This window comes from Diceros bicornis, chromosome 21, assembly GCF_020826845.1.
Source record: "Diceros bicornis minor isolate mBicDic1 chromosome 21, mDicBic1.mat.cur, whole genome shotgun sequence".
Classification (NCBI taxonomy): Eukaryota; Metazoa; Chordata; class Mammalia; order Perissodactyla; family Rhinocerotidae; genus Diceros; species Diceros bicornis.
In genome coordinates, this window is record NC_080760.1 from 29548272 (window position 1) to 29575015 (window position 26744).

At 34.2% G+C, this 26744-nt stretch overlaps 1 protein-coding gene across 3 annotated transcripts in view; it reads right to left on the minus strand.

The window, feature by feature from the left end:
* Positions 1–26744, minus strand: part of CSMD3 (CUB and Sushi multiple domains 3) — a 1210091-nt gene that overhangs the window by 258853 nt on the left and 924494 nt on the right. For all 3 annotated transcript variants that reach the window (XM_058564813.1, XM_058564812.1, XM_058564811.1), the window contains 3 exons: positions 20220–20411; positions 12840–12978; positions 8845–9032 (listed from right to left, as the gene is read on the minus strand). In XM_058564813.1, the coding sequence (XP_058420796.1) occupies positions 8845–9032; positions 12840–12978; positions 20220–20411 (519 nt within the window). The remainder of the gene's footprint in view (positions 1–8844; positions 9033–12839; positions 12979–20219; positions 20412–26744) is intronic.

The window sequence follows — 26744 nt, forward strand, 5'->3', positions numbered from 1 at the left end:
TAAAGTTTTCCCAAAAGTTTCAGTGACAGATCAGCGAATATGTAATGCAAACATCCTACTTATTGAGGACAGGGAAATGTGGTTGACAAACTAAAAATATTGCCTCTGCAACGATTTTATATTGCTAACCTCATTTTGAGAGGATTCATTTATTCCACTATTATGTTTAAATCCTTGGTGAACAGCTTTCTATGAATAATACTGCCCTTGTTTATTTGCATGGATGCTATAGTAATTACATCTGGAAATTTGAAAACACCTGGAAAATCCTTACATAAAGGTCTAGGCAGTGGATGAAAAGGTGATTTTAGTTTTTGAAAATAATGGTGAGGCAGACAAGTTGATAGCATTATTTTTAATGAATAATTAATGTTATTAATTAATTAAATTAATAGTAGTTTGCCTACTGAACAGATCCTAGCTAAAAAAGTTCCTGGCCTTATATTCCAAATAAAGTGTATTAGAAGATGTCTGCTGGAAGACAGAAGTGAGCATAAGCAATAAAGCCTATATCTTACCTATGGCTTTTTTAATTCATTTTTACAAAAGATGTATTTTTCAGAATTTTTCTGCAGGAAATTAAACTATCCTCAATGCTTATTTTAATGAAAACGTTTGATATTATAGAGCTGAAAAATGTGCCCTGAAGAAGATTCAATTGGAAAAATTAAAGCTTTACTATGCTCTTGTTTCCATTTTATTCATGAAAAATACAGATATTGATATATATAATAAGCATATAATTATTGCATATGTGCAATAAAAGCATATAATATTGTAAAGTTTTTATTATATTTTACACCAAGAATAGTGATGACTAAATAGTGCTTGTTCAATTCACACTTAATGATTAATTTATACATAAATTTTGTTTTCTGGACTAAGAAGAACCATAAATACATATATACATTTTTTCCTCCCCAAAGCCCCAGTACATGGTTATATATTCTAGTTGTAAGTCCTTCTAGTTCTTGTATATGAGCCACTGCCACAGCATGGCAACTGACAGACAAGCGGTATGGTTCTGCAACCAGGGAACGAACCCAGGCCACCGAAGCAGTGAGAGCACCAAACTTTAACTACTAGACCATCAAGGCTAGCTCCATACATGTTTTTATTGTGAAAGAGATTTTACTTCAAAGTTTATTCCCACATATAGGTGTACACTCATGAAGGGACCATTATGAATGATGTCATTCTGTGGATAATTAAAATTAGGTATATATTATTTTTGTTTTTGAGAGGTGACTAGAGTATATAATATCCAGCTGCCTGTTATTTCCAGAATAGTCGACAGGTATGGATAGGCATATACCTGCTGGCATGAGTTCAGCAACTAAGAGCTGAGCTCCCTTCAAGTTGTGTATGCATTGTAGTCCCCTCATCTGATCAAAATCAGTCCCAAGAGGCCCTCCCTATTGGAAGATGCAGAGTTCACACAGGGCCAGATCTCCTAGGGCGCCCTTTGAGAATAAACACAAACCATACATGTATCATTTTTATTTTTGAAAATATTGCTGTAATGGAAATTCAATGATTGCTCCCTGAATATCTCAAAGTAGAGTTGAAATGTAATAGGTTGCTCTGTGAAAATATATATCTTACCTTAAATTGATATTTGAATTTAGGAAGTAATTTATGCTACTTTTAAGGGTCTTGGAGCAGGTGGCTAACTTACACCATGTATAAACAACTATGATAAGTCTTTCACCGTACATGTTGGTGCCTATGAATTGATATTCCCTGCCAGCTAAAGCACCAGCCGCCGCAGGTCCCTTTCAGTGGCACACAACTGTGTATATTCTCTCTCCATCAAAATCAGTATATTTTGTTAAAATAATACAAATCACTACTCAAAGTCACATTTGTATAAATATTAAAACTATAAATATTTGAGACATACTTAACATTATAATCTAAAATAGTCTTAATATTAAAGCAATGCAAATGAGAGCACTGTTTAAACTCTAAATATTTACTCAACTATTAATTTGTTAATACTGTACCTCATTGAAATTACAATGAGATAAATGGAGACTAGGCCTTATTTAAACTCTGGGGACATTCTTTTCAAACTAGCAAAACATCTCCCCCTCCACTGCAAACTTCTATTTCTCTACTCCAATTTACTATTATCTACAATACTGGAGTATCTACAATACTACAGTACCCAAAAAAGGACAGTCACCATTTGCTTTATATAAAAATAAAGTTGTATTCCTTCCAGAATCCATGTTAGCAGGTCTGTGTTTTCGTAATGTTTGAATATAGCATTGATTCATCCTTCAAGTGCTTTGTTTGCACTACTACTATGTATTTGCACACAAACAAAAATAAGATTCAGTATCCATCTTCAAGGAGGAAATGGAGCAATAGACATGAACATAAGCAATGGCAACTACACTCTGGTGTGAGCTCTAGTAGAGGTAGGTGCTGGACCTATGGCTTTTTAATTGAAGGCCTACTAATAGCATTATTTAGAGTGAGTCAGGACTTAACAACTTTACTTTTTCAGTGCTAACAGAAATCAAAATGCTTAAGTCAAGGTATATGATATGTAATACAAATGACACAGGAAATACTTTTATTCTCCAAGGCCTCCATATATATGTCAATTCATTTTGGCGGTGCACATTTTATCTTGGAAATTGTTGAGGAATTTGTCTATGGCAGAAATAAACATAAGGACCACTTTATTAGCTTTAAGAAACTAGACAATTTAAAAGGTAACATTTTTTGAAATAGGATAGGAAATAGGGAGGCTGATACGAAAAGACAGACCCTGGAGACCCTGAGTTGGGAAATGGAATTTTCCCATGGATGAGGGTTTTGAGGACCAGTCCAGAGAATTAATTAGGTTAGATTGGGGAGTACCATGAACTCAGTACTAACATCATAATGGAATACCTTCTGGAGTATAAAAATAGGACCTTGTGGAATTGTGTGTAAGTGGGTGTTGTGTAGCAGCTGAGGATGGCGGGGAGTAGTTGTAGGGTCCAAGGAGAAGGACTGTAGTTCATGGAAGGATTATCTATTTCTCTCTGCCTGTACTCTTATATTTTTATTTGCTTTTACTCTTATTGGTAATAATAATTTATATCGTCTTATGCAACTCATTTTAACAATCTGATCCTCAATTTCATCATTTGTAAAATAGAGACGGCAATACCTACGTCATAATGCTGTTTAATATTTTTGTTGCATTGATAAGTGTGCCTGCTCATGGGAAGGAGAGAGATAATGTATTAAAAAGAGCTAATCATCGTACCTATAATAAATACATAATAAATAATTAATATTATATATATATATATATTTTTTTTTAGTTTGCATATGTGGCCCTTTTCCCATGGCAGCATAAATCTTAAGTTTTTGGAAATAATGGGACATGGAAATTGATCAAGCTGGGCAATAAGAATGAACATACATTTAACTGAGATATGGGCAAGTAGGATTTATTTTAAGTGCGTAATTACATGGATTTAGTATGAAATGTTATGTAGAGAAAGGATTATAAGGCCAAGTCCAATTTCCATGAGAAAGAAATCTGTAATAAATTAGCACCATCTGCCCTGACCATAGTACTATTTGTGACATTCTTCCTGCATCTTTTATCCTTGTGATCTCTGGAAATGTTTTATTGAACATTAATTCACAATAAACTTAGCTCTACTGTTTACTTCTCTTTCTTTTTTTCTTTTTTAAACACGTCTTATCTATAAGCCTGTTAACTTGCAGATGTAAGTAGCTATTCCTAAAGAGCAAAGTTCTCATTTATAAAATACAGCACGGAAACTTATCTCTAAGGTTTCTTACATTTCAATGATGCTATTATTCTATGATTCTAATTATGATTTGATTTAAAACAGAAAACAGCTGTTTAAGCTGCTCAAAACCCATCAATTAAATAATTATCAAACAATTACCACGTGTAGGTACTATTCTAAGGCACTCACTATATAGGGGTGAATAAACAAGAGTTCTTGCTCTTAAGAAGCTTGAATTTTACTATATGTGTGGAGAGTTAGTAAAGCAAAAAACCTACACAGGTTTATAAAAACTAAAATTCTACTACCTCAAATCACCAAGTCCATATTTTTACAGGGAACTTCTAGCAAACGTTTAAGAAACAATTGATCCCTAGCTTACACAAACTATTCTAGATACTAGAAAACTGAGAATGCTCCCAAAGTTACTCTGTTGTATAATCTTGATCAAAACTAGACAAGAACAATATAAGGAAGGAAAATTATAGACTAATCTTATGGTAATACATCAATGATACATTTTTTAATAGATGGTAATAAATCTATGGCAATATATACCATAATTACAGAAATTTAATATGTTAGTGTACTGAAATCAGCAAAGTATATTAAAAACAAAAAATAATGAAACAACTGGTTTTATCCTACGAATGTAAAGATGTCTTAAGGTTAGAAAAACTATAATTTACAACATTAAGAGCTTCACAAAGGAAAATCATGTGATATTTTTAATAGCTGATGAAAAAGCAGTTGATAAAATTCAATCCCTTTATGATTAAACCATTTTAGTGAACCAGGAATGGAAAGAAACTTCCTATAATTGATAAAGAATATCTCTAGGTAATATATATAACATTTTGCATAAGAGTGTGGACTCTGGAGCCCACTCTGAATCAAACCTTAGCCCTGCCATATGATTTTGGGCAAATTACTTAACCTTGATATGCTAACACTTCTTTACTCATAGAGATAAATGATTTTTATGTGTAAATAATATTGAAACGTCTCTGAAAATGAGTTAAAAAATGTGAGTCCTTAATAACATTGCTGCCAACCAATAGCAAACATCATTCTTAGAGGCAAAATATTGGATGTATTCCCTTTAAAATCAGCAATGACACAAGGATGATGGCTATCACTGTTTGAATTTGACATGGTGCTGATGTTCCTATCAAGAGCATTAAGCTAAGAAAAAAAAAATAGTACATACATACTAGAAAGAAACAGAACTATTTGTTACTATTTGCATAGAAAATCCAAAAAACTCTATAGAAAAATTATAATTAATGAAAGAGTTAAGCAAGTTTGCTAGATACTAGGCAATTACAAAATCCATTGTGATCTTATTATTAGCAGCAACCAGCAAAATCATTTTAGCAACAACCAGCAAAATCATTAAGAATAAAAATATCGCTTAATTACAATGGAACCTGCATGACGTTTAAGATTTAGATGAGAAAACTTTTATAAAGAAAATCATAAACATTAGTGAAAGACACTGAAGAAAACATGAGTAAATTGAGAGATATGCCATATTAACAAATGGGAAGATTAAATATCATACCCACTTCAGTTTATTCCTAAATAATTTATAAATTCAATGCAGTCTCAATCAAATTCAACAGGTGGAACAAGCTTAATTCTAAAATCTAAATAAAAGTTCAAAAGGTTAATAGACAATAAGATAATTCTGGAGCAGAAGGTGATGTATTCCGCCTACCTCATATCATGACTTATTTTAAAGCTATAGTCTTAAAATTCAGAGAAGTCTTGGCCTGGAGATAGAAAAATAGGCCAATGGAATAATAGAAATTTAGAAGCAGACATATAGAAACCCAGTGTTTGAGAGCAGTAGCATCATCTGTCAATAAATGGTACAAGGACAATTGACTATCCGTATGGAAAAAATAAAATTGGATTCCTAGCTTACATAAAAATAAACTCCACCTAGACGAAAGAGATTAAAGGTGAAAAGCAAAGCTTTAAAACTTTAGAAAAAGTTTAGGAAAATGCCTTTATGACCTCATAATAAGGAAGGATTTTAGGCATAAAAAGCACAGACCACAAAAAAAAGGAAAGATTAAACATTGATATTGATTTTTAAAACTTTTGTACAGCAAAAGAAACCAGAAATAAGGTGAAATCACTTGCCAAAAATGATGGAAAGATTTTTAGTACAATACAGATAATAAAGAATTAATATCCACAATACAAAAAAAGATTTCCTATAAATAAAATTACAAATAGGCAACTGATTAGAAAAATATGCAATAATAGGAATATGTAATTCACAAAAAGGAAACTTCAGTATGCAAACTAGGGAAAAGATGCTCAACTTAACAGTGATTAAAGAAAAGGCAATAAAAATGACAATGAGATAAATTTTAATACCCATGAGATGGACAACTTTCAAGTTCGACAAGAACATTGTTTTTTTAAAAATGTGGAGTTTCTTGAAATCACTATCTCAAAGATATCTGCACTCCCATGTTCATTGCAACATTATTTACAACACCCAAGATATGGAAACTACCTATGCGTCCATCAACGAATGAATGGATAAAGAAAATATGGTGTATACACACACACACACACACACACACACACAATGGAATATTATGCAGCCATAAAAAGAAGGAAATCTTGCCATTTGTAACAACACAGATGGACCTTAAGGGCATAATGCTAAATGAAATAATTAAGACAGAGAAGGACAAATACTGTATGATCTCACTTACGTATGGAACATAAAAAAAAGCAAACCAAACTCAGAGAACAGATTGGTGGTTGCCAGAGGCTGGGGTGGGGGGATGGGTGAAATAGGTAAAAGTGATCAAAAGGTACAAACTTCCAGGTATAAGATAAATAAGCCCTGGAAATGTAATGTAAAGCATGGTGACTATAGTTAACAATACTGTATTGTATATTTGCAAGTTGCTAAGAGAACAGATCTTAAAAGTTCTCATCACCAGAAAAAAAGTGTGTAACCATGTGTGGTGATGGATGTTACCCAATATATACATTTTACAATATATACTTATACTACATCATTGTTTTACACCTAAAACTAATATAAAGTTATATGTCAATTATATTTCAATTAAAAATTTGTAAAGTTTCTGATATGCTTTCTTGATTGTTGAGAATATAAATTGGTACAAGCTCTTCTAAGAGTAATTTGGAAATATGGAGTTAGATTCAAGATATTTGACCCAGTAATCCCACTCCTAGGTTTATAGATTTCTTAGACTCTCACAAATATGTTCAAGAAGGCATGTAAAAGAATGTTCATTTCATCATGATTCATTTCTGGTAGTGAAAAACTGAAACAACCTAAGTGTCTGTCAGAAAACTTTATAAATTAACTATGATACAGTCATATGATGGAATATCATAAAGAAATTAATGAACTAAATTTACATGTCTCTATCATTGATAAATCTCAAAAACAAAGTAAAAGGAGAAAAAAATTTTCACAAGGTTATGTACATGACAGAAATAAAAATTTTTCATGAAAATAGGGTGACAGATGTGTACATAAAGGAAAATATAAAAATAGGTACCAGCATACATACATGGAAAAGATAAGCACCAAATTCAGAATTAGGAGGATACTGTCATGAAAAGAACAGGACTGTCTGAAAATGACCTTGAGGGCTCATTATGGTTGCCTAGATAGCTAGCTTGCTGGGTCCTGGCATATGATGTGGGGAGCCTCTTCCAGTTGGAGAGATTGGTATGGTGCTCAAGTTCAACTCTCCATAAGACCAGTGCTTCCCAACCCACAGACACAAAGTCTAAGCTTCCCTGGTTTGGAACAGCTAGCATTTGCAGACAACTCCAACAAATAGCTGGCACACCAAATCCTCACTGTCTGGTTCCAAGCAGCTTGTATATTCTCCCACTAACAAAGCTATTTTCTTACTTTGCTCTGTAAGATGAGAGATCCAGAGAGGGCTCAATCTTTCCACTGGAATGAAATCCACACCATGTCCATTTCCAGCAGGTACCTTGACCCTTGCATGCATTTCCAACTAATGATGGAGATATTGGAGGACTCCAAGCTTCTATATCTTGCTGACCTGTGAATTTTTCCTTTCCCTAAAAAAGCCTTCCTTAACCCATGCCATGTGAAGTTGTGGAATTTATCTTGAATTCTTTTGGTAGTTCTGAAGAAATACACCCCTGTTCCCATGGCAAATGCAATAGGAGTTTCAACTGTATATGTGATATTATATTTCTTAAGACAAGAATAAAGAGATCTGAAGCAAATATAACACAATGTTAAGGTCTGTCAGGTTGGATGGTGGATACTTTGAAGTTTGTTTTATTTTTCTGTATAATTTTCAGTTATTGAAGTATTTCGTAGTGAAAAAAAGAAAGCCAAGTAGTAAGTAACAATTCCAAAGTATGTATTTTCAGAACTCAACTGATAACTTGAGATGTATAATAAGTAAGTCCTTTATGGATTCAATTATTGAAAAATAAATTTTAACTTTAAACAACTAAGATCGAACTTGTTCTTATAGTCATTGAGTTAAAACTTAAGAAAAATATATTTATAAACATCCATAGGCATTGTAATATTGATTCATTTAAATACTTGCATAAATATGCTTAAATATTATAATTCTCACTATATTTTATTCTTCTTATTCAGAATATTGACATATTTAAATATCTTTAGACATTTTCCGAAACATAATTATCACTATAATTTATTCTCCTTATCACTGAGAGTAGTCTCTGAATAAAGATATTTGAGTGAATCTTCAGCTTCCAAAAAATGACTGCTTTTTAAAAAATATTTTGTGGTCTCAGCCAACTCCCACAGTACGCTAATTGCTAATTTGTTTACCTGATACATTTCCTATGGTAGTAATTAGGGAAATGCTAATTTCTTCTTACTGATAGGAAAAGCCTACAGTGAGAGCTCTTTTATGGGATGAATTGTAGGTAGCCTGCATCAAGAAATGCATATATAACTAACCATTGACAACGGCCAATACAAAATTATTCTCCTGTGTAAAATAGTCACAATTTAAATCACAATGCTAAAATCAACATTCATGTTTACCTTTATATTCTAAATGAAATCCAGTGTAACTAACAGATCCATCACTCCGAAAAGCCAAATGCATGGTATTTGAGCTGCTCTCTATTCTCTCTGGTAACTTGCTGTCTTGAAAACTTCCAATCAGTGGGCTATTACTGTCTGGTCCATCATATATATAGAGGAAGTCATAGTTTGGTTCTATGCTAAAACTAAAAAAAAAAAAGGAAGAGAGAGAGAAAGAAGTGGAATGGTTATTACTAAGGTATTAAGTCTAATATATATATCATATATAATCATATATTAATTCAGTCAATATCGTTAAAAATAACAACAGACCCTGTCAAAATAAGCTACTTTGAAAATTCGCCTGGCAACAACACATTGAATGTGAATATCAGCTCCACAGTGGAAGAGAGAAAAGACATCTTGATTTTTTCAAATATTTCTAAGTTGGCATTGTGTCCACAGGGAATAAGAATCATTGTAAGGCAAATGGTCTAGCTGATGAAAAGGTACAGGATTTGGAGTCAGAGATGTAGTTTCAAGCCTTTCTTCTGCCGTTGTTAGCTACTTATCTTTATGTAAGTTACTTTGTATCAGTAAAATGTGGAAGACAATATCTGTTTTTTAAAACTCTTATCTAGATATTCTGCATCATGAAAATACAACCTCTTTTTGCTCTGTCAATGGTACTATTTGCCTTAAACTTTGAAATTTATGAGCATTTTTGCTGTTTTAAAATTCAACTCTACATATCAGACTCAAACAGAAGTTTGAAATACAAAATTTACATTTAAATAACTCAAATGAAGCATGGCACATTGCATTAGACATTCTTTTTCCTGAAAGTAAATATATTTTCTTCTTTTAGAACTTAATGTAGAAGAAATCAAACCAATATACTATTTGTCAAAATTAAATAATGTGTGAATAAGGACATTTTAGCATGTAAATTATTCAAATCAATATTTTAATATTGTAAAATCTGCATAATAAACTTGCCTAACAACCTTCAAAATTATGAGAATTGTCTCATAATGATTATAGAACCCATATATTTAGAACCTACGCAATCATTAGTCTATTACCTAACTCATACTGCGGCAGAGAAAAGGATGGACTCAACTAGGGCATGAAGAAAAGCCAACAAGTTCATGATATAAAATAAAACTAGCAAAGCTTGCCATTGTTAAACATCCATCAGTGGTGAAACTATTTTGTCAAGTTTTACCATCTCTATCTCTGCATCTAAACAAGAAACTTGTTAGGTGAGAGATATTATTTCCAAATCTACTGGATTTATAGAGGTTAAGTTTCCACAACAACTCTAATCCTTTATGTATGCATGTTTAAGGGGGAGGAGTCTAGCTAGTTTACTTGTTCATAAAGAGTGGTGAGAAAAGACTGAGATAATGCAGAGGTTCCCAACCTTTCCTTATATAAGGGACCCTGTAACGTGAGAAAATTTGGGGACCACCATCACATTGTTATATTTTGTTTTAATTTATTCAGTAGTTTCATAAGTCTAAATCAATTAATTACTCTTGAAACCTTCAGTGAATAAGAGGCCTGCATTTTAGTAACTTTTGCTGTCATAGAGCAGAAAACAGAGGACGAGGCCTTATTTCATTACTTACTCCCCCTGTTCTGGTGTGAAACACAACATTTCTGAACTTCATCTCTTGCAACATTTAGGTTTGATGAGAGTTACAACTTCCTCACCTACCTCACTGTTGGGAGAATCACTAGGAACAAGTGATTTGTAAATGATATATTGTAGTGGCATGTGGCCTTGGAAGGCCAAAGGCTATTTAACAATGGATTATAGTACATTTCTTTTTAATTTCTAGTTTGGGCTTAAATAAATATTTCAAAATATTGATCTGTTACTTCTTGGAAAACAAGAATAAAACAAAAATTAGTCTTTTTCTAGGAAATTTTAGAATCTTAGCTGTAATGATTATTTTTCCTGAAAAACTAGAAAGTCAGTACATTCTCATGGTACACTCTATTTTACAAGGCACTTTCAGAAATACTAACTTGGTCTTCTCAATAATGCTGTGGTATAAGGAAGGGATTATCATTTTCATTTTCCCAATGAGTATACTAAGGCCCCGAAATATCAGTGGTCTCTCCAAGGTCACATCATAAATGACACAGCTGGAAATCAAATTTAGGTCATGCACTTCATGTAATACAGCCTTCTACCACTCAGTTATTAACTACAATAATTTTATAAGTAAACTAACCCTTGCATCATACATCTTGACATTTCTAATATCTATACTGCCGTTTCCTCAACTATAAGAATAGAAATAGGGGTCCGGCCCCGTGGCTTAGTGGTTAAGTGTGCGCTCTCTGATGCTGGCAGCCCCGGTTCAGATCCCGGGTGCGCACCGACACACCGCTTCTCCGGCCATGCTGAGGCCGCGTCCCACATACGGCAACTAGAAGGCTGTGCAACTATGACATACATACAACTATCTACTGGGGCTTTGGGGGGAAAATAAATAAATAAATCTTTAAAAAAAAAAAAACTAGAAATAATAGTACTTACCTCAAGAAGTTGTCTTATAACTGGGTCCTCAAATGTAACTAACATTATCATCATTGTTGCTTTGTTATTACCAATTATCAATGTATCACTACAAACTATAGAAATAAAAATTCCGTATATTCACACTTTTTAAAATTTTCATGACTTCAAATTATCTTTTCTTTAATTTTTTAAAAATTTAACTTCAATATATAAGAAAAAACTGCATATTTGAGCTTAATATTTTACATAAATACCAAGCAGCTTGAACACACTAGCAGAAGGAGTTGTGTTGCTAGGGCCAACATGCATCAGTCTTGGGCACTGAAGATTAGGAACACTTCTACTTAGGAACTCTTTGAGTTGCTGATACCTAACACTCCCATTAAAATCTTAAAGGGAAGGGTTAAGCCAGGTTTTATGATAACATCTATTAGCTTCATGTGAGGAGACAGAGGTTCATTCAAATAAAGAACTTAACCAAGGTAACACAGATGACAGGGGCAGAGCTAGGGCTCCAACTCAGCTTCCTTCTTTCCCATACAGGAAGCCTCACCCTCTACTACTCGAGTAATAAGCTAACTCTGCAACTGACATCCCCAAACAACAGATGTATATTCTGGAACACTCCCATGTAAAGTTCTATCATGAGACAAGTTCTGTTGAGAAATCATACAGAAATGACCCATCAGATTCCACTTTGTAGGCTTGACTTAATGAGACCACCAAAAAGGGTGGTAGTTAGAATATATGTCTTCCCAAGCCCACAGGTGGTGCTGCACATGGGTATTTAGATGCTTCAAAAGGGTTTGGGTGGTGCACACGTGGGAGAAAAAACTCCTTGAAGTACTGACCTTCTAGTCTTGAAATTTAGGAAAAATTGATTTTTGGGGGGGGCGGGGGGGGGGCGAGGAAGATTGGCTCTGAGCCAACATCTGCCAATCCTCCTCTTTTTTGCTGAAGAAGACTGGCCCTGGGCTAACATCCATGCCCATCTTCCTCCACTTTATATGGGACGCCGCCACAGCATGGCCCGCCAAGCAGTGCATCGGTGCACACCCAGGATCCGAACCAGCGAACCCCGGGCTGCTGCAGTGGCACGCGTGCACTCAACTGCCTGTGCCACCAGGCCAGCCCCAGAAAAAATTGAATTTTTTGAAGCAGTGATGGTAAGTACAGGGAGGGAGGAAAGGTTATAGAGAGATCACATTTTATGAGACTCAATAAACCATTCAAACTTTAACACGTTTCCTCTACACTGGAATCTGGTGAAGATGCTCACCCACTAGCCTTCAGAACTGCACCGGCATCTTTGCTACGATACAAGGCTTTGTAAACTGTTGATTGTGAAGTATTCATATTAGAATTAGTAAAAAATAATAAAAATGTCATGTATAGAAATAAAAACTTGCCTGGTGCAAACACTAAAGCAAAATGACCAAAAATAATTTTTTAAATGTGGAAATGTATAAGAACTCACCTGATAAATGCCAAGGAGATAACATAGTCTGCATTGACGGCGACAGTCCAGTCACAGTCCCTGCTATGGGGATACGGATGAGGGAAGTTTGGCGAAAGAATAAAACCTGAAGATCCTGTTAAATTGCCTCCGCAGGGTGCTTTAATTTAAACAAACAAGACCCCCTTAAGTGATTAATAAAATTTATTAGTTATCAATATTTGTGAAAACACTTCTCTAAAAAAATTTTGGAGGTTTTGTACAGACCTGAATTTTTATAGTACTGGATACTTGAGTACTGCGTTGTCTTTCAAGAAAGACCATGAAAATATTAAATATGTACATACATACACAAATACATTGAATTTAACTGCTTTACTGGCTTCATAAGACAAGAAAAAATTATATATATATTTCCTCTCTCTTTCTATTACTATTTTGTTTCATGTAAAAGAAAAACACTGAGAAGAGGAGTAAAGATCATTTCCACATGGTTACTAAGAAAAAGTCTGAAGGTTACTAGAAGAAGTTAGAAACAAAAGAAAGCAAACAAAACCTGTAATAATAAGTGGAATAATAGGATATGAGATATTTGACTCATTTTCGTTTCTTCCCTGGTAACTTTTTATGTGTTTATGGAGGAAGAGGCTTTGATAATAGTTAATGAGTGAGAATGGATAATTGTCTGAGAACCTACAGCACTTTACACTAAAACACTGTTATACTGAGTGTTAGGATATTTCTAAATTGTAGTTGCCTGACTTACTGATGAAAGTGGACGGCTATTACAGTTATTATTGCAGCCCCAAACAAAGGTTTCTGTAACACTTCAGTGGAGAGGCTCAAAAAATTGTCAGTGCAATTCAGAGAATAGAATCTTCAGGGGATTATTGTTGAAGTCTGTTAAACACAGCTTATGATCAGAAAATAATATGTTACACAGCTCTGGCAGCTTCAGAGGGAGATCGCAGTTTGGATTCTCATGATCTCATGATGTCTCCTACACATACAGCACATCAGCATTCTCCTCCTATCTGAGTTTTAAAATTATAGTTTTCTCAGATAAATTTTACCATTCAGTTATAAGGCATAGAGATTCTTTTGACAGCACAAAACTGGTTTTGGATGGAGGAGAATTTTGGTTCCGGCAACATTTCAAATCTATATTCTTTGCCTGAATCTAGATATGCAAAATCATCATTACAATTTGGTAATTTCTGCCATCTAAATTATGGATGTCCACTATTACATCTCTCCATGCCCCTCTACCCTTGCCTCAGTGTCTCAGTCACAGTAGACGACCTCAGCTCATACTTACTGAGTATATTTATTTTCAAAGACTTAATATATTCATCACTGCTTACCTATCACTTGTACATTTTTGTCACATCTTGTCAAATGATTAGACATAAACTATCTCAACTTTTTGTAGTCTTCCCTCTTCAGATTTCGATGCCTCCTGAATATTTTTCTCTATAATCAGAGGATAAACAGTCCCTCCTATTAATCAGGATAACACCCTCAATGTGTCACATAAGCCCACTTCCTTCTCCAGAACCTTTGTTCATTTATCTCCTTTATTCTCTCTGGCTTCTTCCCTTTGTCCACAGACACGCTCGAGTCTCTTTCATCCTAAACATGAAATAAAGTTCCCTACAAGCTATTTCCTTTCACCTTTTTTTCAACTGAGAATGTTAATTTTTACCTGATGGTTAAGAAATCTCCTCACCCTTTTGTGTTTAGTTAAACTACTTATCATGAGGAACCACACTTCCCCATAAGACTCAGAGAAGACTCACTTATCACATCTTAAAGAAGACCCCTTAAATAAGTCCTTCTCATTTTCCTATGACAGACCAGACACAGACCCTGAAAATTCCCATTCTTGTCTCAAATGATAAGCTGAATCGCTTATCCCCACTATCAATCAGAATAAAATGCTTGTTACCAAACTTTGGTTAAGCTTCTCGCCTTCCTCTAGTCCCCTGAACTTTGCCCACCCTCAGCCTTGAGCCAGCACACAGCCCCTGCTGAGGATAGACTGGAATCAGAGTACCACATTCTCTGATCTACTCTCCACTCTGGCCCCCCTCACTCCAGTTCCCCACACCCGCTTCACTCCAGCCTTTTGTACTCTACAAAAGAAAAATCTTGTTTGCCTAACTCTTGAGATGCTCGTAGAGCTTGTGGTCACATTATTCTCCTTATCACAGTAGTAGTTCCCCCTACCCCTGTCCTGCAGTAACTCTTTTGGAACAAAAGTCTCTCCTTACTTCTTTCAGATTTTTTTTTAATTTCCACAGCTAAGTCTTCTGAAAAGGAGGTCTAATCTCAACATTTCTTTCTTCATCTATGTGCTGTATTTACCTATAGGCAGACTAACATGATTAGCAAAAGAGGTCACTAGCAGGGAAAAAATAGTTTCTTGTGTTATATCTCAGAGAAAAGCACCAAAGAGAGAGAACTTATCTTAAAGTTTAGTATTGTTTTTATTTTAAATTATATTTAGAGAGACACAATAACCTTTTTGTTGCTTAGGGACTCTAGATGTCTTCATTGGTTCCTTTACCTCTCATTCTCTCTCCAGCCGTTGCTATCTCCCTCAGCCTCCTTGCCCCCAACACAAACGCCTCTTAGCTCACCCTGAAATGACTTTTGTATTGACAAATAAAATGGAGACTTTTCTGTCTTGATCTTTGTTTTCACATCTGTAGTCACTCTTAACTGTTGACTTTCACCTTAAATTCACTCTCCTTGTTTTTAGAACTCTACTTCTAATTTTCTTCTAATGTCTTTGTACAGACCTCAGTTTTATTTCCAAGACTTCTTTGAATTTCACTTCATCTTATAATTTTAGTATTCTCCTCAGTTCCTTACCTAGACATCTCTAATTTTCACTCCATTACATTCTTCCTTGTTGACCACAACCAAATTTTGATTTTATTTTCCATTTATATACTGATGACTCCTTTTTCCTATCTTCTCCAGCAGATTTCTCTGCTTACTTCTAACCCATATGCCCAAATGCTTATTGGCTCTCTCTACCTGATAACCTGGGCACATCTAACACAGAATATCTAACATAGCCAAACCTCAACTCAAGTTTGCTTCTCCTGCATTCCTAGGTTGTTTGATTAGCACTATCATCCACCCATGTTCTCAAGCTAGAGACCTAAGATTCTTCCCTTTTCTTCACTGCACCCTTGCATCCAATCCATCAAGAAGCACTACCAAGACCCTACCTCATAGATCCTCGTAGATATTTTTCAACCTAGCTCTTCTTTCTTTGCCTACTACCATATTTCTAGATCTGACTCTTACCTGCCTCCAGAAATATTGCAATGGCTTCTTGTTTCCCATGCCTCTAATATAATCTAGTTTCCTTCAATTCATCTTCTCAGTGAAAACATCTAATTATACTGTGCCTATGCATAAAATTCTGCAGTTTTTTCACATTGCCTAAAAGATAATGCCCCAATTCTAGTACAGCTTTCATGACCTGACCCCTGCAACCTTTCCAATTACATCAACCACCACTCTAGACACATAATTCACACTCAAATACCATCAAACTGCTTATAGTTCCTTGTACTTCCATGCCTTTTCCATGCTATTTGTTTTTCCTGAAATGCGTTTTTTCCTTCTACATTTATATAACTCTTACTTATGTTTCAAGATTCACCACTGCCTCCAGGAAGTTTCCCTGGAAATCCCCAGCCTGGGCTCTGCTTCAACTCTCTCCCACCGACTCTGGTATCCATAGCAACCTCTGCCTATCTCCATCATTTCCCTTACTATATTTTATTTTAATATTCCATTCAGGTGTCTGCATTCATCACTAATCTGTAAGCTAAAGACTGTGTCTTATATGTTATTTTATACCTAGAATTCAGCACATACTACACATTCCATAAATGTTTGTTGAATTGCTACTGGTTCTTTGTATTGATTATAAAGACAATAAAGATGACTATGGATGAATGTGTAATTTAATTTGTAGCTATGTGTTTTGATAAAAATAATAGCCTATTTTGCCTTTGGAACATTTAAAATCATATTTGAATTTGAAAAAAATTAGAGAAATATGTGTAATAATGGCAAACGTATATATGTATGTACATACAAATGAAAGACAGGAATAATAGCAAAATGTTGTTTGTGGTTTTTTTTTCACCTGCTAAGGTGGTGGGATTACGTGTAATTTGGGAAAGCATGGGGGAGCAATTTTGTTTGTTTCAATTTTCTTTATTTTTCACAAGAAACACTGGTCTTTTTTATTGTTAGAAATTTTCTACACATGCACACATCTGTATATATATTTATATATGTATATCTTTTATCATGAAAGTTATAGGAAAATCCATTACATAATTTTTAAGTATTTTACTGGATATTTTCCATGATTATACTATTATTGGAGCATAAGATCCTTTCAAATTCATTAGATTCTATTATTTAAATTATTTATCAAAGTTTTCCCAGTATATTTCACTGCTGTAGTTGATTCCGAAAATCTGCAAAAGCCATTGAGACAAGAAGAGACAATATTTGACATTTGTATATCCCAAACATTCAGTGAGTAAAGAAAATTCTCTTTGCCTTAAATATTCTAAATTTTAAATAGCATTTCGAAAATACATTTTTATTTTTATGCGTGTAATCATAAAGCACCAGAATAAGATTCTCCTTAAGTCAAACAGATTTATGAATTAAATTTTCAGTTAGGTTCTGTGGAATCCTGACATTAATGATTTGTTCTGAGCATAGTTTCTCACGAGGCAGTTATATGGGCAACTACTGATAACTATTTTATAATCCTCTTAATTTTTTCTCCCCAGTTCAGTTTTATTTGTGTCTACTGTCTTTCTCAGCAGCCCACTCACACTAATGTCTTTGTTATTTACTTTCATATTGAGTGCTGCTACTTTCCCTATGGCAATGTCAAAGTAATCTTCACACTGTCAATTTTGTTGGAATGAATTCTATTAACTCGCTTAAAGATGACGTCCTTCTGTTTGGTACTTGCTATAAGGCTGACTACTTCTACATGCAAGCAAAATGCTTTATGCTCCAGGGTCTGAGACATAGACTTATGGAGTTTCTAAAAAGTTCAGGGTTTAATCTTTGGCATAGTATTTCCAATCATGGAGTTCTTTCTTATCAGTTTCAGAGGTCAAGCTTTTTGCAGCCTTAGCAATTTATCAGACTTCTTTTTTTTTTAAAGTTATCTTTTTCCTCAGAGAAGCTCTAATGCATGTCCTCTCCTCAAGCTATCTTTTCCTACCAAAAAATAATGCACAGCACCATAATCCGTACACTTTCCACAACCTGCTCAATTTAAGTACGATTTAGTGCTCAACTGTTTTTTTTCTAGAATTAGGACTTACTGGCTAAAGCCTTGTCTACAAATGGAATTTTACAACAGCTTATCTCAAAACTCTTTAATCTTTTACATTTTGGATTTTTATGTTTCCTAGAATTTCAGTGTAAAGGTGTTTGCTATTTTAGGGTTCTAAACATAAAAACATTTGACATAACATAGGCTTTCTGGTAATTCTAGTAAGCAACACTCTTTAATGAGGTCTAAGAATCACAATAAAGCAAGAAGTTCTACAGTAAGTCTGTAGTGTTCTATCATTTCCTTTTTACACAAAGGTTTTCTTTACGAGATAATCAAATTCCAATTAATTGGAAAGTGCTGTTTTAATTTAATTGGGATTTTTTAGGTTAACAAACAAATGAAAACTTCATTGTTTCAGTCTCTTTTTCTTTGAAAGTGTTTCTTAACAGTATTTTTCCTCTGCTTTTATGAGTACAGTTACAATAAATGTAAATTGATCAATGTTTGATGATTTCGAATCTTGCAATGGTACATGAAGAGCAACATAGTGTAAGTGGAAATAATGAAGTATAAAGGGAGATATGGCTAAATCTGAACTAGCTCAAGCTATGCCCTAATTTTGTGATTTTTTTTTTTTTTGTCTCTTTAATAAGCCTTTTCCTTGTCATCCACCTCATTTTCTACAGAAGAAGTCGAGAACTGTCTGTCTTCTCCCTGACTGGTTTGAGCCTTCAGATGTGTTTTGTTTTGTGCATTGTTTTTAAAGTTCCAACGTATAAAATAGAAAAAATCTTATATAAAAATTCAGATTTTTTATTTTTTATTTCACTGCAAAGTGGGTTCATAAGAATAGGAACTTCTCCATCTTGTTTAACTGCTAAAGCCTCAGTGCTTAGAACAAGGCCTAGGACACACTGAATGACGACGGAATTTGAGTTTGCAACTCCTGCATATGAAGTTAAAAGAAGGGAAAAAATAAATATGAATAATTGAGTGCTTAAGTTTGTTCACTTCTGATTGAGTTACTAAACATTGTTTTCCTATTACATTATGACTCAAAAAAATCACTGTGAAATGATTATTGAAAGTGTATTTATGAGTTGAATATAGGTGAACAAAAATAAGGCTCAGTCTCCTAAATGCTAAATTGGTGTGTGCCGAATGCTACGAGAAATACAATGATGAGCAAGATATGGGATCTTCTCTCGAGTTGCTTACAGTGTAGTAAGTGAGAGAATATGTAAATAAATAAAATTTTGAGTAGAGAGAACATAGTTTGGTCAAAATGTATTGTAAATTCAAGATGACACCAATTCTAAAACACTTGAGGTAAAAGGTTTAAGATTAAAATAGTTTAACTTTATAAACGAGATTTTTTTTTAAAGATCATATAGCAGGTTTTCTCACTATTTTCATTCCAAGGGTGGTACATCCCTCTAACTTTTCCTCAATCCCAGTAGAGATATAATACGTATCTTAATTTTCTAGAGTCTAACTTGGGGATTCAAGAACAGAGCATCAAGACAAAAAGCAGCCGGTTGCGGGTATGAACCAAGATGCTGCAAGTCCTTAGACCATCAAAATAAAAACTAATGTTCTTTTGGAATACATAAATTGAATGGAAAGTCAAAGCTTTGAAAGTCAAACATAAGTTTCGATAATATCTTCTTTCTTAGAAGAAATAACCATTGTAGAGGCAAGATAGTCCATTTCAAAGACAGAGTCTGTATCCACTCTTAAATTTTAAAAGCAGTGGAGAACTACATTTATATAGTAAATAAGGGAAGATCAGGACTTTTCAAGAGCTTTGATCCTTATTTATTATTTTTTTCGTATCTTAGAATCACTGAAAATCAATGAAATTATGGACCCTCTCCTCAGGGGAAAAATAATGATTATTTACAATTTAGTGTATTTTTTGGAGATTCATAGACCTCTGAAATCTTAGACTCCCATATAGAAACTATTTTACAATATTGTTCTTAAGTAATAACATCAATAGCAGTTTTTAACCATTGTTTTATACTTATATAAAATTTTAATTGTTCTTTAATTCATACCTATACAGACTGGTGGGCTGGGCTGCCAGAAGTATCGATTTTCTACCTGAATGCAGGTTATTCTTTCCTCTCCTTGAAGCTCATATCCTGGGTCACATTGAAAAACAACAGTATCCCCAGGTTCTCGTCCATCCCCATTTCGAGTTCCATTCATGGGAACCCCTGGGTCACGACACGCAGTGGCAACAGAACCTATGAACAGACAGAAACAAACCTTTAGTTTTGGTGCTACCAAAATCAATTTTGAAGTTCAGACCTTGCAGTTTAGAACCTTCCACATATCTATGTGCTTTTAGAAAATCAACTTAAAAAATGCTGAGGCCAATTTTTAAATGACAGCACAATAAATGCTTTTTAATTTATTTTTGTTGAGTAATACGTGTGCTAACTTGTTTCAAGAAGGTTAATGGAATTTTAGTAGCTAAATAATAGATTTACTCAAAATCTATCATTTTGATGCTCTGTGAAAGATGCTGTGAATAGGATGAAAAGAAAGCTGAAGACTAGGAGAACATATTTGAATGGGATATATTCCAGAAAGGACTTGTGTATAGAATATAAAAGAACTCTTAAAACTCAACTGTGAAAAAAAAGGAAAAAGAAAAACAATCCAATTACAAAATGGGCAAAAAACATTTCAATGAAGAGGATGCCAGATGGCACGGGAAAAGACGTTCGACATCATTAGCCGTTAGGGAAATGCAAATTAAAACCACAACGAGATATTACTACATACCTATCAGATTGACTAAAATAAAAAATATGACAACGCCAAATGCTGGCAAGATTCTGGAGAAAACCGAATTATTCATACACTGCTGGTGGGAAAATAAAGTGGTATAGCCACTCTGGAAAGAAATATGGTTGTTTCTTGCTAAACTAAACATGTGCTTACCATACAATCCAGTAACTGGACTCTTATCAAGTGCACGTTTATCCCAGAAAAATGGAAATTGATGTTCACATAAAGACCTGAACACTAATGTTCATAGCAGCCTTATTCATAATAGTTGAAAACTAGGAACAACTCAAATGTCCTTCAACAGGTAGAATGATTAAACTAACTCTGGTAAATTCATACCGTGGACTATTACTCAGCAATAAAAAGGAATGATGATACACGTGACAACTTGGATGGACCTGAAGGAAATTATGATGATTGAAAAACTACTATATAACAAGGTTATATACTGTTTGATTCTATTTGTATAACATTCTTGAAGTGACAAAATTATGAACTGGAAAACAAATTAGTGGTTACCAGCGGTGGTAGGGGGAGGGGATGGAAGGAAAAGAAAAAAGAAAGGAAAAGATGTGGCTAGAAAAGAGTAACACTAGGGATCCTTGTGAGGAACTGTACTATATATTGACTGTGGTGGTAGTAGTCATACAAATCTACACAGAACTAAATAAACACACACACAAGTGTATGTAAAACTAGTAAAATCTGAACAAGGTTGATGGATTGCATCAATGTTAATTTTCTGGCTGCCATATTGTGCTATGGTTATGCAAGAAGTTGTCATTAGAAGACATGTTGAAGAGTACACAGGATCTCTACTATTTCTTACAACTACATGTAAATCTAAAATTATGTAAAAATACAAAATTTAAAAAATCATTAGAGAAAAGGAGGATGGTCTGAGACCATAGGAAAGAAAACATTCTTCTATACACAGTACATGGCACATTTAATAATAAAGGTAACTAATTATTCAGGTTAATGGAACAAAATATTATTTTGAATGACCACAAAGTAGCTTTTTTACTCTAAAGCATATGCCAATTAAGTATCAAAACAAACAAGCTATTAAAATTTCCATTTAAGTAAGCTATTATTAAACTATATTCATAAATGCAGTATTCAGCACTTGTACAAATTATTTTTTAAATTGCACATTAAAGTAATGACACAAATTGCTGGATTACAGACACATAACTGATATTCACTCATTCATTCACTTACTAACTGAATATACGTCAGGCATTGTGCTAGGTGCTAGGAATACAAAGAAGAAATAAGTAGACACACACAGAACTGAACAGACTTCAAATTGTTTTGTATAGTGGTGGTACTAACAAACAGATTCTATTGTATACATCCCCAGTAGGTAAGTAGGTAGGTATAGATAGGTAGACAGATCAATAGATCAATAGATAGATTCATCCATATATCAATCTGTTAATCCATCCAGCAAACTTGTAGTTCATCTCTCTAATACACAGACACAACAAAGAAACCAGAAAATCTTTACACAGTATTGTAATGCTCTGACTCTCAAAGTTGTATGGGAATCAAGAGGATCATATCAATTAAAAAAACTGAAAAAAAAATTGGATATTGGTGAGATGCTGGGCCTGACACTGCATAAAAGCAGCAACAACAACAACAAAAGTGATCATATATATATATACACACACACATATGTACATATACATATATCATTTTTTTCTTTATTTTTTTGAAAGGGTAAAAAAAGGTTATTTTTTAAGGGGTAATTTTTAAAGGCTTACTTTTTTAAAAGGGTTGCAAAATGTAGACTACAAATGTCATTTTACTAATCACTTAAATGAAACAAAATCTATGGATCATTTTATATATATATATAATCAGAAGTCTTGTAGTTTTGCTTCATCTTCCTGATAAACTAGTGTTTCTGAGCAATGTCCAGGGATAGGGACTTTACATGTATAATTCCTTTAATTTTCCTAACAACCCTATGAGTCAAGTGTGATTATTAGCCTTACTTTAGAGATGAGAAAACTAAAGTTTAGGGAGATTAAGTAATCTGTCCTAAATGACAAAAACTAAAGTGTGTAGAACCAAGATTTGTCCACAGAACCACTACTCTGTCCAATTTCAGAACCCAAACCCTTAAATGTTACACTAGACTGTCCTCTTCTATCTGTAACTGTCCCAGAGATATAATTTCTCTCCTTCTCAGTTAAATAAAATAAAATAATAAACCCCATTAAGAAATTATGAAAAAGATAGAGACTATATCCATAAATAGAAAAGCTACAGCTGGTATAAATCTGAATCTACCTTAAAAAATATTCAATCTACCTTCATATGAGTTATTTTTAATAGAATTGTTTTTAGTTGTTAATAGAATAACAATTGAACTCTTATTGGAGAATATCAGCAAAAGAGGAATAAGGACTTGGTTCCGATTTCCAAGTGAGTTTGTCTTGTAATACCCATCAGTGTTCCTTAGCAGAATATCCATCATGCATCAGAGGGTCTGGCAATTATCATCTTCCCATATTGATAGAGATTTTTTGTAAAACATTTTTGTGATAAACTTAGTCATTAAATTTTTCTTGAATTGCTCTGGGATGGTCTCCACCAAAACTAAACTTATCTATGGATTGGCTGTGTATATATAGTGGAGAGTATATAGGATCTCTATTATTTCAATATGTAAGTGGAGAGTGATGTTCTACACACAAGATTTACATTTAGAATGTTTTTGTTGGAAAGAAGCAACAAAAAGGTAAAATGTGTTATAGCTTTCAAACTGAAAAATAAGAATGACATAAAAGATTATGAGAACACATCTTTTGTTTTTTGAGGCTTCCCAGGTGTTGGACTTTGTCTGCAAGAAGCTTGAAGCTTAAGATGAACATTCTCAAAAATAAAAATGCATCTATAACAATGTTACAAAAACATATTGAAATGAAAACAGTCAGTATAGACGTGTCTTAGCTGAGTTGGAGGGAAAAAAGATGTTTTGCTCTATTGTCAGATTTACTGTGCCTAAAGATTTAAAGTGGAACCAAGTAGCTAAAATAAGAAGGCTTCGATATGACAGCTAATATATAACACGTATGTGAAAATATGCATTTGCCTTTGGGTCTGGTTGACTTTTAGGAAGAGAGGTGGTAAACCCCTACTGTTCCTTTTTCTCTCAATTAATTCACAAATTAGGAGTAAGATTTTAAAGCACAATAGAGAATGATGGGGTTTAATGAAAGACCAAAGAAATTTTTTCCTCTTGGAATTACTCGAATTCTAAAAGCAATTAGTTGAATAGACACAGGAACAATTACTTGGTGTGAATGCTATTGTCTTATTTTCTTTACTTATTCAAAGTTTGATCTCCATACTAGTTATACTCTGTGTTTATGGGTAGACAAAATTATAATAATTTTAGCATCAATCATTCTTGTTTTCTGTATTAAATAGAAACTATAGCCATTAAAGAAAGTAAATAACCATTTAAAGAGCCATGCTATATCTCCTTGGGAATTAGGAGTGAAATAATCTCACATAATTAGTATGATTAAAAAAGCAATTATATAATGTTCGAACTTAATAAAGTCTTAATCACTTATGTAAAATAGATTAATAATTTTTATTTGATACTTATTTTCACTTTTGTGCAACACACAATTCTCAAAATATATCATTCTTTTTTTTTTTAAAGATTTGTTTTTTTATTTTTTTCCCCAAAGCCCCAGTAGATAGTTGTATGTCATAGTTGCACATCCTTCTAGTTGCTGTACGTGGGACTCGGCCTCAGCATGGCCGGAGAAGCGGCGCGTGGGTGCGCGCCCGGGATCCGAACCTGGGCCGCCAGTAGTGGAGCGCACGCACTTAACCGCTAAGCCACGGGGCCGGCCCTAAAATATATCATTCTTATTTGCATTTTCTTTTTGTTATTATATAAATTTTTAAGTAGATCTTTGATCCTCTCTCTCTATTCTCTCCTATTCTGGAATAACATATAGTGTGTTTCTATAGAAAGAAGACTTATTTTTGCAATTAAGTATTTTAATTTATCAACAATTTTAAACATATAAAAAATTTTAAAAAGTACATGTCAAAACATACTTACCACCGATGTATTAACATGAGTAATTTCTATTTCTTTTCTTAACTTCTTTAATTCAAAGCGATTCAAATTTAATTGACAGAATGAATATTTATATTTGTTCTATTAGGTTTAAGTCTGCCATTCATTCTAGATTTTTCCTAATATAACTATGCAAAGTAAGCAGAAATTCCAACAAAGATAAAGGGTATTAACAACTTTGTTGTCTCATCTGTAATGATATCATGAAAAGAACATTCTGGAAAGTGTATACAATAGGCTTATATACTATAACATCCAAATATACCTTAGATTTAACTTTCACAACCTTATGAAATTGACAACAAAAGATGATCTCCCTTCCTTGTTTCCTTCCTCTCAAAAGGACTGGCGATTACATTTTGGTTAGTCTAGAATAGGAAATATCAATTGGCTAGTCTGTTACTTAGCTGTAGATTGTGCTCTTTACACCGGCTGATTATTCAGTAGAAATGATAGAAGTCACAGGGAAAAAGGTATTATATAAATAGAAGAGTATGCAAATAGTTAATATTGTTAATATGTAGTATTTGTTGAGCACTTACTATCTTTCAAACACTGTACCATGAGTTGTATCTCATTTGATTCACAAGAAGTCTGGGTACTGTTATTACCCATATTTTTCCAATGAGAAAATTGAGGCTTAAAAGGAAAAAGAAACTTGCCCAACATGACACAGTCACTTAGGACAGTTAAAGTGGGAATGCAGACATGAGACCATATCCAAAGGACATTTCTTAAGTAAAAGTGATAGAGCCTTTGTAATAGAAAGTGCCTAAAGTGTGGACTATAGTATAAAACTCAAATGAGGGGCCGGCCCGGTGGCGCAAGCAGTTAAGTGTGCGCCCTCTGCTGGGGCGGCTCGGGTTCGCCGGTTCGGATCCCGGGCGTGCACTGACACACTGCTTGGCAAGCCATGCTGTGGCAGCGTCCCATATAAAGTGGAGGAAGATGGGCACGGATGTTAGCCCAGGGCCAGTCTTCCTCGGCAAAAAAAGAGGAGGATTGGCAGATGTTAGCACAGGGCTGATCTCCTCACAAAAAAATAAAAAATAAAAAAATAATAATAATAAAACTCAAATGACATGATTAATTAAATTGAAATTTCTAAAATATGTTATTGATCTTTAAATGTCATTTTAAAATCAGAAGAGCAACTATCTACCTGCCTATCATTCTGGCTGGAGTAGTCCAAAAACCTACAAATTTACAACACTTGGCTTTAAATATATTTTTTTCTTACTAAAAACAAAAATTACAGGAGTGACGTCAGCATCATGGCGGAGTGAGCTTTCCCGTGAATTCTTCCCCCACAAAATACAACAAAAGTAACAGCCACAGACAAACAACGGAATCCCAGACAGTCAAAAGCTGGAGCGGAGGGATCCACACTGCCGCACATCTGAGAGCGGAACGTGCTGGGCCCCCGGAGGAAGTGGGGAGAGGTAAGGAGAACTCCGCTCCCTCCCCATCAGATCAGCGATCCGGTCCGCGCGGCTCCCAGAGAGGGGGGAGGGGCGGCCCTCGGCGGGAAACTGTAGCTCTTCGGGCGCTCTCAGCCAGTGGGAAACTCCCGCACAGAGGGCTCAGAGGAGCCACAGGGCTACCATCAACATCTGAGCAACCCAGAGAGCGGATAAAGAGGGGCAAACGAGAAGCCTCCCACGTC